Source organism: Arvicanthis niloticus, chromosome 3, assembly GCF_011762505.2.
Source record: "Arvicanthis niloticus isolate mArvNil1 chromosome 3, mArvNil1.pat.X, whole genome shotgun sequence".
Lineage (NCBI taxonomy): Eukaryota > Metazoa > Chordata > Mammalia > Rodentia > Muridae > Arvicanthis > Arvicanthis niloticus.
In genome coordinates this window covers 5,693,488-5,707,349 of record NC_047660.1, presented here as the reverse complement: position 1 = coordinate 5,707,349, position 13,862 = coordinate 5,693,488, and the positions used below count along the sequence as shown (strand labels likewise).

General features: G+C 46.2%; 1 protein-coding gene across 1 annotated transcript in view; it reads right to left on the bottom strand.

Annotated features, from left to right (window-relative positions):
• Nucleotides 1-13,862, bottom strand: part of Abcc4 (ATP binding cassette subfamily C member 4 (PEL blood group)) — a 219,035-nt gene that overhangs the window by 115,300 nt on the left and 89,873 nt on the right. The window contains exons 14-18 of the mRNA XM_034498607.2: nt 8,525-8,621; nt 4,342-4,551; nt 2,507-2,647; nt 2,131-2,168; nt 1,664-1,758 (exon numbers count right to left, since the gene is read on the bottom strand). Of these exons, the coding sequence (XP_034354498.1) occupies nt 1,664-1,758; nt 2,131-2,168; nt 2,507-2,647; nt 4,342-4,551; nt 8,525-8,621 (581 nt within the window). The remainder of the gene's footprint in view (nt 1-1,663; nt 1,759-2,130; nt 2,169-2,506; nt 2,648-4,341; nt 4,552-8,524; nt 8,622-13,862) is intronic.

Sequence of the window (13,862 nt, the reverse complement as noted above, 5' to 3'; positions counted from 1 at the left end):
ACAAAACTTAAAGTGTTTTTCCCTCACTGAATGATAAAGATATATACGGGGGTGGGCGGATAACGTCTAAACTGCAGGCTTTAAGAACGAATTGTTTGTCCCACTAAAAACTCAGAAGAAAGATTTCTGCCTCCATAACCCAGCTGTTATTTACAAGTCCCCAAATCTAACCCTGTGGAGGGTTCTAATGCCAACACGGAGTGCTCACAGGGAAGGATCAAAATGATTTACCTTTTCCTTATAGTAAATCCCTGAGTGGCCTTGAAGAATTTGAAATTAGCACATTGGGTTGCACAAAGGAAAACCATTAAATGGTTGAACTGTGAGAACGTACAAATTATGTTTTAGCATAAGACAACTAAATAGTCGACTAATCTCTCAATGCCCGTCTCATAGAAACCTATCGCATTTTAAAGGGGCAGCGTTTAAACCACGTGCTTAATGAAGGCATTCTTGAATAACCACTGCACGGGTATGTGTGTGTGTGGTGACACACGGTGTGCAGTGTGATCCCGGAGACATTACATCTCTACACACAGGAGGCAAGCATTCTACCCTGAGCTACACTCTAACTCTGCTTTCCTATGTGTCTATTAGCTCACATTGCTACAAAGACCGGGAAGAACTGATGCGGTAAACATGTTGCCTTCTAAACCCCTGAAAGCTACTAAATTCTTAAACTCCAGACACAGGCGTTTTCCTTAGCCACCCATGCTACTTGAATAGATAATGGATCTATTTCCCTTCAGGTTTTACATAGTCTGCCAGGAGGGATGGTAACCAGTCAGTGGATTTAGGTTTCTTAGCAAGAGTTCAACAAAATAAGTTCCAAACCTCCTCGGTGAATGGGTTCTAACAGAGAGAATTCATTCTCGCCGAGGAAAGCCTGAATGAGCGTTTCCTGTGGGAATACTTGAAATTTTAGATGAGGATTTTCTTTTTTAAAAGTAATTCTACACGTATCCCAGGCACTCTTGTGAAAACCGAGTGTGGTGTTAATATTACTCTGGCAAACCAAATGTTAAATTAATCACACAGTTGGAGACGTGATAACATTGTTGGTCTCAAGGTAGGAAAGAGAAGGAGTTTTAATTCCTACACACTGGGTTTCTCCCTGCTTAGCTTCCCTCTTCGGTAATTAGTGAAGCCCGAGAGATGAGCAGTGTGCTGTAGGAAGCTTTGCATACCTGTGAGGGGATAATGCTTTTATTTGGGGGGCCTTGCCTGCCAGAGGATTCCATCCAAGTTCAATAAAGGCCTGGGCTTATTCAGTCAGAATTGGAACAATCCAAACCACAGGGTGGGGACCCGTTTCTAATCCCCCTGCCCATCCATATAATGATATAAGATTTAGCTAAAGCGACCTATTAGAATAGACAATAGCCACATATTTCCAGTGGCTGGTTTTCTGAACGCTCAATCCTCGTTTAACTTTCAAAATCCAGTACAAAGCAAATTAAGAGTCTTCATTCAACCTCTTTCTCCTGGTAGATTTTTTTTTTAAAAAAAATAATTATTCTAATTAATTCACAGAGTCAATGTGACTGAGTCTCCTAATCTGCTAAGACGTTCGTGAATTACTCCTAGGAGCTCTGGTTACTCGCACAGGCTCACGGTAAGCACCCCAGTCCCTCCTACAATAGACCAAATGGCTAAACTTTACCTGCGTAAATTCCTAAATACCAGCTGAGATCTAGGGTCTCCGTTACATTTCCGTTCGCATTTTTGGTATTGTTCAGTGCACCTTGCTTGTTCGCCCTATGGAAAAAACACGGAAGGAAAAAAATTATTAAGGTATAGATTTAGGTCGAAACAAAACAGAAGGAAGCTCAGTTTAAGAGAAGTATCTTGTGCCAGAAAGTGGCTCTTGGCTCACAGGCTGCTTTACGCATCTGCCTTTTAAATTTTGAATCGTGACGTTCGGTTCTTAAGGTGCAGCTAAGGACCAGATGTGGATGAAGATGGGTGTAGGTCACACCCACCAGTCTCCGCTTCTTCTCTTCAAGTGACTAAGGTTAGAACAGAAGGCCTAATAGACCCTACCTTTTCCTAATACCTATGGGGAAATAAAGCTACCCGTGGGGCCACCTATGGATCGTACAGCCTTTAATTCAGACCAGAAGAACTTACCAGTAGGAAAGCCACCAGTCCTGAAGAACATAGAAAACCTGTGGAGAGAAGTGAGACACGGCGTTGGCATGACTTGTGTGACTTCCAAACTCAAAGTTCGTAAAGACGTAGAATGCAGAGGAGGCGTCCAGAGCATTCATTAGGACGCTCAACTAGCTGAGCTCGGGGTTGTGCCCAGCCCAACTTCCCAGACAAGATGTCACCCCTAAGCTCTTACAAGGTAAGAGCTTTTTCTTCTATACAATTCTCGACTCCAGTTAGCCACACTCAGGCTGCTCCCAGCCAGACAGCACGCCCCACTGCAAACCCTGATAGAACAGCACTGCGCATGGAACACGTGTAAATATCATGAGAGGACACAGGTGTCATTATGTACCTGACCCGCCATGTTAAGCAGAACAAGGAAAATGATGAAAAACCAGGAGGCGCCCGCGGTGAAGTAATTCTTGTAGGCCTTGAAGCCGATTCTCCCTTCTGAGCGGCTCTCCTCTGGTTGTGTGGCCTGTGTGTTCTCTGCCTGTGAAGGGAAAAGGGGTGGTAAGAGAAAGAGAGGCACAAGAGCCTTCAAACATTGACGGCTGACAATGCTGCAGGACAACAGACAAGTGAGGATGACAGCTCTGTGACACGGCGCTCCCTTAGCCCATGCAAAGTGCTGAGCTCGACGGCACCACCAAAAACACCAAGAAGAATAACCGAATGGCTCAAACTGCTAGCCAAACGGAGTAGCTGAGTTGAAACCTCTAAAGAGAGGGAGGATGACAGAGCCACTTACACGGGAATTATCCGAGCTCCTAGGTCTGGAGACTGGGGGTGTGGAGAGCAAAGACAGCTGCATGTGTGTGTAGTCAGACCTGGCATGTTTAGATTCTGCATCACAAACTGAAAATATTCAGAGGGGAAAATAGTCGTCTGTACTGAACACACATGGACACTTTCCTTGGCCACTATTCCCTAGCGATTCCATGTATCAAGTGCTGATACAGTATTTATAGTATATTGCAAATTATAAGTAATCTAGAGAGGCCATGAAATACATAGGAGTACCCAGGTTATCTGCACATATGCTGGTTTTACATAAGCAATTTCAACTCCTCAGACCTTGCTATCCTTGGGGGTCCTAGACCCAATCTCATGCTATGTTGATGCCAAGGGATGGTCGGCCAGCCTGCCTTCCTTCCTTCCTTCCTTCCTTCCTTCCTTCCTTCCTTCCTTCCTTCCTTCCTTCCTTCCTGAGACAGGGCTTCTGTGTGTATGTAGTCTTGGCTGTCCTAGTACTCATTCTGTAGCCCAAGCTGGCTTCAAACTCAGTGATCCTCCTGCCTCTGCCTCCCGAGTGCACCACCAGCCAGCCAGGATGACTTTCTTTTTAAAGGAGCACTAGTGAATACTTGCTTGAAAGGCTCTGGTATAGTACAGACTTATGAGCTAAAGATATACATGGATCCATGCTGACTACTGGACCCTCAGTCACGAGTAAGATTCATAAGTGAGAAAGGGAACTAACTCTAAAAGTCTGTCATGGGCTACATTACCAGCTCTGTGTCCTCCGTGACTAACAAAAAGCATCAAAAACAGGCCACGTAACCCCTGTCAGTTACCTACATTGTTAATGTCCTACAGATAACAAAAAGTAGCAGATGTAACGTGAACACGGCAAGACCCTAAGTCAGTGGTACTCACCCCTGTGGGTGACCCCTTTAGGGGTCGCCTAAGACCACCAGAAAACACAGATATGTGCATTGTGATTCGTAACAGTAGCAACATTACAGTTGTGAAGTTGAAATCAAAATAACTTTATGGCTGGGGGTCAGCACAGCATGACGAACTGTGCTAAAGAGTCACACAGTGTTAGGACAGTCGAGAAGTACTGCTCTAGTGTCCCTCATGTTCAGTCTCTGGATGCAAACGCTAAGATTTGCCTGTGGTAAATTCTAAACTCCAGACACCCACCAGTCGCACAGGCCTCGGGAACTTCTGGCCACACAGCTGCTGTGGATGCCAGTGAGGTCCTCCAGGCCACACTCAAGGGAAGGCCACAGCCAGCGCTGTCCCCCTTTACTCTATGGTAATCCCACCAATGACATTTTGTAACACCTTAGAGTCACAGGTCCAACTCCAGGACAAATGTAATTGCCACCAGCAGAGTGACTGAAAGGCTTACAAGGTCCGTAAGGGAAAAAAGAACCACGTAACACAAGACAAACTCACGTCTTGACCCTCTGGGGCCCCGTCTTTCAACGAGGGTCTGGATGACTGCTGAGACCAAATCGAGGCCTCGGAGAAGGTTCGGTTTCTGAGTGTCGGGGTTCCTGGGGCCGGGGAGGGCTCTGCTTCCTCATTTTCTTTCTTTAACAGGGAACCAAAATCTACACCAGACTTCAGAAACTCGGTGTAAGTCCCCTTCTGCACCATCTCACCCTAAGACAAAAGGAATTTCAGAGACATTTATATTTGATAACTCCAATCAACTGGGCTTAAGTCATGACTGCTCTTAGGTCTGTGAGCATGGTTGACAAGTATGTAGTAGCTGAACTTAGCCACCCAAGTGAGAATCCTGCCTTCTGCCAAATTCTAGATGCCAAGCAATATGAAACCAACTTGTCAGTGTGTTCTACAACACACATGCAATGGGGGCTGAAGGAGGCAAAACCAGACATGGTGGGAGAATCCACAGGGTCAGGGAGGGGGAATGAGCATCTCTGCCCAGGTAGGATGAGCTTACCCAGCCTTAGCTGGCCACCCCCTCTGAGACAAGACATGTGCAAACTTCCTGGTCTTAGACTAAAACTTGCCCTCAAATGTAAGATCCTCACCAAAGATTCGACATTCCACGCAGTATCTAATCTGGTGGTTTCCCCCTGACCAAAGGAAATGATGTGCAAATATCTTCACGATGTTTTATTCCATGAAGAGAGACCCAAATGACTGATCTAATGTCACAAATGAATGCTGGGCAAAATCCTAGGGCGCTGAGTCAAAGGAGAGTAGCTCTGAAGTGAAAACTGGTCAGGGTATAGAAAACGGCCCTGGGCCCCACCTACTCCCCTGTCCTCTGCCCCACCCCCACCCCGGCCTCCAGTCAAGGTGGTCCACTGAGGAAAATCCCATTGCTGGTGGGCTTCAAACAGTCTGACAGCTAAAGAATTAGGGAATTGTCTCTGATGCACCACATCCTGTGGCCCTTAGAAGATAAGATCGATTTGCACACTTGTTAACACAATTACGCTCTTCCTCTCAGGATCAGTAAGACACACGAGGAAACTTCTGGTAGACAGGACACTTCCCTATCAGCTTTAAAAACTGAGAGGAGGCCAAAGGGGCAGCCATCCTTTGTGCTGTCAGACAGGGGCCAGACTAATAATAAGAGCAGGTCTTCATTTCTCCAGGGTCTCTGCTAGTGGGCAAATAAATTGTTGAGTACTAAAAATAAAACTCACGATATGCAGGAGGCAGGATGTCAGAAAACAGTCCCCATGTGCAGACAGGTGACAAAGCTATTCTATACCTACTGGCTCTGCAGGCAGAATATTCAGCTCTCTGCACATGAAATTAATTGTTTTCCAGCTTGAGGAATCTGAGCTCCTCTTCCCAGGGGGATAGGAAACGGCTGACACACTAAGTTGTTGCTAAGGGGGTAGTCATCCTGCCTTCTATAATCTTCTTTGTGGTGAGAATCTATTTGATGGGACTTTGATTGACAGCTTCCTCACCTCTCTTTGGTAGCTGCATTAAGTATCAAGGAAGCATCAAAGGACCTCTGCAGGGTCTCTACTATCGTCACGCAGCCTACGTGCTGTAATAATGCGTGTTCTACCTCTCTGAGAAGAACTGCACTCAAACATGGTGAACTCTGGCTAGCATGCATTGTTTATTTCTATCCTTGGCTAAGGGATCACAGAAGAATCCTATGGTTTAGATATAACTTAGCCACTTGTGTTTCCCGACGTGTGATCAAAGGTGTGGTCCTAGGGGTGGCGCTCCTGGGAGGTTCTGGAACCCCTGGGAGGTGGGGTCTCAGTGTGTCTGGTGTTGTGTAAGTTCTTCCTTGTACCCGTCCACAACTGCAGCCGGAAGGGCTTTTCAACAGGGAGTCCACACAGGCACTGAGTCTCTGACCCTTCCTGCTCATGAAATGACCTATCCTCTCCATCAAATCTCTCCCTCGGGGCTCAGGAAAAACAGAAGTGAGGGGAAAGAGCATAAGAGCCAGTAGGATTAGAGGACACCAGAAGAACAGGCCCTCCGAATCAACTAAGCTCATGCGAACACACAGAGACCGAAGCAGCAAGCTCAGGACGTACGTGGGCCTGCGCCAGGTCCTCTGTGTATATGTTATAGATTTCAGTTTAGTATTTTCATGGAATTCCTGAGTGTGTGAATGAGTGGGTCCCTGGTGCTTGTGCCACGTCCAACTTCAATGTGATTTTTTTTTTTTTTTTTTTTGCCTTATTACATTTTCTTTTGTTAGGTTTTGTTGGAATTTCTCATTGGTTAACTTGATGCTGACTAAAGCAGAGGAAGTAATACCACATGTGTAGGCACTCAGGGGGCTGTCGTCACTCCCCCAGCCCCCACTGCAGAGGAGAAGCACCTAGGCACCAAAGTAAGCATGCCAAGGAGGAGACTCGGCAAGTCACCAGAAGCTCTGAAAACTTCCTGCTAATTTTGATCTCAGTAAGATTTTGCGGGGGAGGGGATCAGGGGTTAAATGGTGGCCCCATCCCTGAAGACACTGCAGCCTAGAGACTAATGAACATGGCTTTATTGAGAAATTGGACCTTTGCCGACATAATCGAGTGAAAGTGAAGTCATGCTAGACCAGGGTACAGTAGTAAGAAAATAACTGGACAAACACAGCCTGCACCTATGACAGCAGAGACAGAACCTGGAATATGGCTACAGGCCAAGGAAGGCCAAGGGTCAAAGAGGCCCAGAAAGGGATGTCCCCAGGGCTTCCAGAGACAGTGCAGTCACACTGGGGCCTAACACACCAGCAGGCTGCGGCCCAACAAGACAGCAACTGCCCAGCATACCAGTTTCAGCTCCCAGCAGTCTTGGCAACTGACTCACCGACCTAAGCATATTCTCTGACCTTCTGAACTATAAGACTGACTTCTAATTGTCACTGCTATAGCCTAGCAGGGGGAAGAGATGGGCAAAAATCTCAGATGAGACCACATTCCCTCCCTGCTATGTATAAAACAACAGTGGCCATGTCAGTCAAAGCCACTGTCCTGTGCTCTAACCCCAACTCCCTCTAGGCCTAGGTCACTCAGCACAAACATGGAGACTCCATGCTGTTCATCCAAACACGCCAAGCAGTCCCTTTCTCTAGCACCTGCCGCAGAAGTCCCTCCTCCTCCATCATTTTATTTTCCTGTCACTGTCCCCTGAGCCTCATCGCCCTCACTCTGAGTGGAATGAAGACCTACGGTGGCAAGGGGATCACCTGCCATGCTTCTGCATCATGAATCAGCACCTGGAAGCACTTGTGCAGGGTACTATCAAGTGGCCACAGTGGCCAGGCAGCTCTGAGCAAGGGGTCTGCTCACACATCCTCGGATTTGTTGTGAAAGATACTATTTAGGCAAACAGTAGATGGCAATCTAGGACACATGGAAGACGTCTTAATATCAGTAACTTCCAAATCATCTCCCTAGAGGAGCTTGCAAATTTGAGGGAGTAATTTCATAATCTGTATGTATGAGGACTAACTTGTCCTCTCCTGGTGTTTCGGCTTCCTGCTAGGGCTTTTCTTATTATCATCTGCTTGCTTGTTTGCTTGTTTGCTTGCTTGCCTGCCTGCCTGCCTGCCTGCCTGCCTGCCTGCCTGCTTGCTTGCTTGCTAACAGGGTTTCATGTATCCCAATCTGGCCTTGAACTGTCTACCTAAGAATACCTTGAACTTCTGATCCTCCCCTCTCTACCTTGGGAATACAGAGGTGCACCAGCACATCCAGTGTATGGCTTGCTGGGGACGCAACCCAGGCCTTCGTGCATGCCAGGCATGCTCTCTTCCGACAGGGCCACATCCCCAGACCTCATACTGATATTTCTAGAGGTCCTTTGGATATCCTCAAAGATGTGAATCACAACTCTAGGAAACAGACGTGGAATGAAGGGAGAAAGGGAGCTTCCCAGCTTCCCAGGAGTCTAGGAGCATAGCCTGATGGGAAGCTTCAGTTTCCACACACCTGGGGTTATAGCTGGTCCAGTGGACATCTAAGTTACTCACACCCACGACATGCCTACAAGAAACTGGTAACCTTGCCCTTGGGTCTGATTTACTTTCTTCTCAGGGGTGTTTCTTTCTCTGAATGCCACTGCTTAGAATCTGTATTAAAATCTCCTAACAAACTCCGAGTCTGCTTTTAAAAAAGGAATTACTTACATCTTTCAGTATGAGGATGTGGCTTGCAGCTTTGAGGTACTGTAACTGGTGAGTCACTAAAATGGTGATCTTCTGGTGCAAAGTCTGACAGATGCACCTGCAAACGAAAGCCGCCAGAGGAGAAAGCACATTAGCAGGGTTCTCCCAAGCATTATGTAAGAAGATGCTCGAGCCATAATGAGAAACTGACAACACAGCAACAGTGTGTTATTTTTAAAGATGTTTAAAGACAAATTAAATACAAGCTGGAGAGACAGGTTAGCAGTTAACAGTAGACACTGCTCTCCCAGAGAAACTGAGTTCTGTCCTCACCACCCACACTGGGCAGCTCACAACAGCTATAATAACTTCAACTTCAAGCCATACAGAGACACACACAGGACTGAAAAGTAATAAAAATCGAATCTTAAAAATTACGTACAAAAATAGATTAATAATCTGGGCTAAGTGTTCAAACCCACTAGCAAGCACTTGAGCCCTGTTCTAAAAGTGGCCAATGGAAAGGGTTGCGACTGCTAATTAACTATGCAAATTTATATATTATATGACAAAAAATGAAATTTGTGTGGCACATGAAAAAAGTAAACAAAAACAGTATTCTAAAACACAACTTGACTAAAATTCTAGTTATCTTTTTTTATATGCACATGATATACATGTTTTTATGATGGGAACCAAAGGTCAACCTTGGGTGTATTTTCTCAGGTACCATTCACCTTGTCTTTTGGGGATTTTTTGTTTGTTTGTTTTTGTTTTTAAGATTTATTTATTATGTACACAGTGTTCTCCCTGCATGTGTGCCTGTGTGCCAGAAGAGGGCATTGGATCCCATCACAGATGGTTGTGAGGCACCATGTAGTTGCTGGAAATTGAACTCAGGACCTCTGGACAAGCAGCCAGTGCTCTTAACCACTGAGCCATCTCTCCAAGCCAAATTCGAGTTATCTTACTGTGATATAGGAATTGACTTACATCACACATGAAAATGTGGATATATCTTGCTAGGATGGCTGTATGGGTGAGCACTTACAATGCAGACATTAATTAATAAAAAGTCTTAGGGTCTAGGGATAGAACTCAGCTGGCTGAGCACATGCCCTGGGTTTGAACTCCAGCATCACACAACCTGTGGTGGCGCATCCCTACAGTCCCAGAGGTGAAGAGCTGAGGCGTCAGGAGTTCAAGGACATCGTCCACTGTCTAGCAAGTTTGATACCAGCCTGGGCTACATGAGACTCTGTCTCAAAACAACAACAACAAAAACAAAACAAAAAAAAATGAATAATAAGAAAAAAAAACAAGTAAATGAAAGCCCTTAGAACCTCAGTAACTTTTCCTGATGTACATTTACCAGCCTCTTTCCCTAAATAACAGTGGACAGAAAAGTGAATGAGGAGGCCACACCCAGACCCTGCAACAATCAGACTCCCCCATTCTGGGAGCAAATTATCTTCTTTAAGGACTAAAGTTGCCAAATCTTAAAAGAAAAGGCATCAATGGCCTCAAGTGTACAACCTCTGAGGTTGTGACTGTTGCCTTCCAAGTGTCCCCACATGCTCACAGCGAACCCAGGAGAGCCCAGCCTTAGCACACCTTTAGGTGAGGAGGAGCAGGCTAAGGGCCATCACCCACAAAGCTCCTGCATCTGCCCCGGGTTCTGCAATCCTCACACAGAGCGACTGGCAGGGCTGCAGGCCATAACCCAGCAGACTTTGGTTGTCAGGCAGAGATCCATGGAAAGACGAGGAATCAAGCTCTTCAAATCTGTGTGCTTTTACTAGCTACTAACTAAGTCTCGTGGAACCTTAGTTTCTTGATCTTCAAAGTAAGGCTACCTCTCTATGAAGATAGCTTTCATACTATTCCAAGTTCCAAACACATGCTATGCAAACTTCCAAAGAAGGAACACAATCCACAGTCCTACACAATGACAACCAGCACGGCCTGACAGCCTAAGGGTGCAACGGAGGCACTCATACCTAAGCACTGACCTGCCACACTCTAATTGGACTGGGGGAGCTCTCAACGGGAGGGTAAGGATGCTTAGCACTGGAAACCTAGTCAACTACCCAGAGCTAGTGACATCATAGATCTTAAACACACACAAACACAAATGCCTAAATATACGAATACAACCTGCACAGTCTGTGTAATGTTACTTGTATGTAAGCTCTCAGGGCTGACCATTTGGTGCTGGTTAACCAACTGCTGTGCTCTTCCCTGGGGAAGATTCTTTCTCCAGCTCTCAGCATTATGAAGTAGTAGCCTGCAGCTCTTTGTCTAGAGCTGAGACCTCTTGAGCTCTTCTTCCTTCTGCGTTAGGTGCCTACTGCTGTCATCCTTGTTGAGGTTTTGTTTAGGCAGCCATGAAGGACTAATGGGTGTAGCTTCTGACATTTCGAGGAGCTGAGATCTCTCAGTAACTTCCTGTTCCTCTGGCTCTGTCAATGTTTGCTCCTGCTTCCAGGTGATGGTTCACGAGCTTTAAGGTGCAGGAGTTGTGTTATAGATGTATCAATGTAGGCTGCTGGGCACCTCACAATCACTTGTGTAGCATTGTGTAGACTGACCGGGTTGTATTTATATATTTAGGCGTGTGTGTGTGTGTGTGTGTGTGTGTGTGTGTGTGTGTTTGAGGCTCTCACATACATACATGTGTGTGTATGCACACACTTATACATACACACACACACACTCCCGAGAGTGAGACATGGTCTTTGGTATATTGCATAGATTGGCCCTAAACAATAACACTAAACTCCAAAATCCCTCCTGCCTCTGCCTCCTAAGTTACTAAAACTCTGTAGACATATGCCACTCTGCCTTTCTATGTCAAACCAATATTAACTGGCTCACCACTTAATTCTGCTCCTAAACAAGAACCAAGGAGAGCTAACCAAACCACTGTAACACCACAATACCTCAGTGGCAGTGGCAGGGGCACAAGTAAGAAAGAGAGAGTCAATTAGTGTTTGGACTTATTTAGTTGACATACATAGTGCCAGGTACTGGGTACTGAGATACACCCACTGGCCAAGTAAACCGGTGACACCCTGGCTCATGCGGAGGAGACACGGTAAATATAGAAAATGCATTGTGATGTCATGTGAGTACAAGAAGAAGCAAGATGGAAACCACTATTTTAGAAAGTTTGGGAGGAGAAGGTCTCTCTGCAAAGAAGGAACCACGGTGATATAGCAGGTTCTGGGGCCCTGGTGGGTGTCGTGGCTCTGGAATACTTCTATGACAGTTTGTATATGCTTGGCCCAGGGAGGGCACTATTAGGTGTGGCCCTGTTGGAGTAGGTGTGTCACTGTGGGTGTGGGCTTTAAGACCCTCATCCTAGCTGCCTGGAAGCCAGTCTTCTGCTAGCAGCCTTCAGATGAAGATGTAGAACTCTCAGCTCCTCCTGCACCATGCCTGCCTGGATGCTGCCATGTTCCTGTCTTGATGACAATGAACTTAACCTCTGAACCTGTAAGCTAGTCCCCAATTAAATGTTGTCTTTATAAGAGTTGGCCTTGGTCATGGTGTCTGTTCACAGCAAGAAAACCCTAACTAAGACAGCTTCCATGTACTCAGGCCTGTGTGGGCAGGAAGACAAGGCAATGCAGAAACCCACATTGAATGCTCTGGGTAACGGGCTTTGAGAATCTACCAGACACAATTCTAGAAAGCCATAATGCTTCTTGGAGGTGCAGAAGACAGAGGCAGGCATGCAGGCCGGTTGCCTTCCTCCTGAGACACAGTCCTCAGGCTGCGAAGGAGTGACATCATTCAACATGCCAGCATATGTGGAATGCTGGAGTGCTGGATTACAGGGACATCGGCAGTGGGGCAGACTGCAAAGATCAATGTCTCCCGTTCTGGAATGAGCAACTCCATCCTAACGGTGAGAGCATACAAAAGACTGAAGCAGGGAAGGAAGGGAAGCCACTGCTGGATGCTGACGCCCTTGTCTCTCCATGTGTTCATACACTGAAGCCTAATCACCAGTGTGACGGTGTGAGGCACAGGGAATCTGCCATCACGGACAGGATCGGTGTTGTTCCTGAACCAAAGCACTGACCACTTCTGTCATTAGGGCAAAGCAAGAAGACATCTATCTTTGAATCGCTAAGTCCTCATGAGACATCAAATCTGCTAGCACTTCATCTCAGGCTGTGAGAAACACGTGTGTGTTGTTTATAAGCTGCCCAGTTATGACATTTTGTCACAGTAGCTCCTACAAAGGATGAAGGAGGATCAGGAGTGTGGGAGATCTAACTGGGATAGCCCTGAGGAGATCATGGAAGAGGCAGCCATCTGTAATTCTGAGACTTTCCCCAGTGCAGAATCCACAGTTAGACCAGACTGGCATCAGCCTTCCCCTCCCTCTGTTTGCAACATATAGTTAGTTGTAAAGCTCGCAAACCTTAATAACCTTGGATGTATATTCGCGATTGGAGTAAAATGTTAATGACAAACAGAAGAGGGGCTTGTTCGCGTTTAACACAAAACACTTCACGTTTCTGAACCTCGACACGGCCGCCATCTTTCATAGCACATTGTTCAATCCAATTTTCTAACTCGTTGAGAACATTCTCCAGCTGCTGCTGAGTGATTTCCTAAATTGCATTCGTGCTCCCTGCTCCAAGTTTCCCCCCAAAGAACGTGGTTCTGATTAGCAAGCAACAATTTTAACAAGCTTGCTTCCATCGAGTGTCTATCCAGAGCCGTTAAAACATTAAAGGTTCGAGGAGACCTTACGAACACCCCTGTGCAAAGGGGAACTTGGGAGCACCCCTGTGATCTGCATCCTGATACACAGCAATTAAAATGCGGTCCTCTCTCCTCCCTAGAGACTCCAGTACAGCATCCCAGCAAGAATTAGTCTCCAAGTGATGGGGAACCTGAATGGATCCACTCAAGGCTCACCCAAGTGACAAGGGCTGATTCTGCCCAGAATCCATCAAGTTAGAAAAAGAGGGCCAGATGAGAGAGCTTCGTCAAAGCCAACTGGCAGCTGTTCTCACTTTCTGCACTCTGAAAGACTCAACACTACCAGGCATGCATTTTTATTTTTATCATAGTAAAATGTACCAGCCATAAAAGTCACTACTTTAACTGTTTTAAGTGTCTCATTCACAGCATGTGAAGTACACACTGCTGCCCAGCCATCACGACCACCACGTCCAGGATGTTTTCATCACCACGACAGCAGACACGTGTGCATCCCATGCTGGTACAGAAGCAGTCGCTCTCCTCTGAACACCAAGCCCCAGAAAGCCATGCTCAGTAGATGACCTTGTGTTGAGTCCAGAGCTTGGACACCTGTTATCTTGACTCCGCTTGAAAT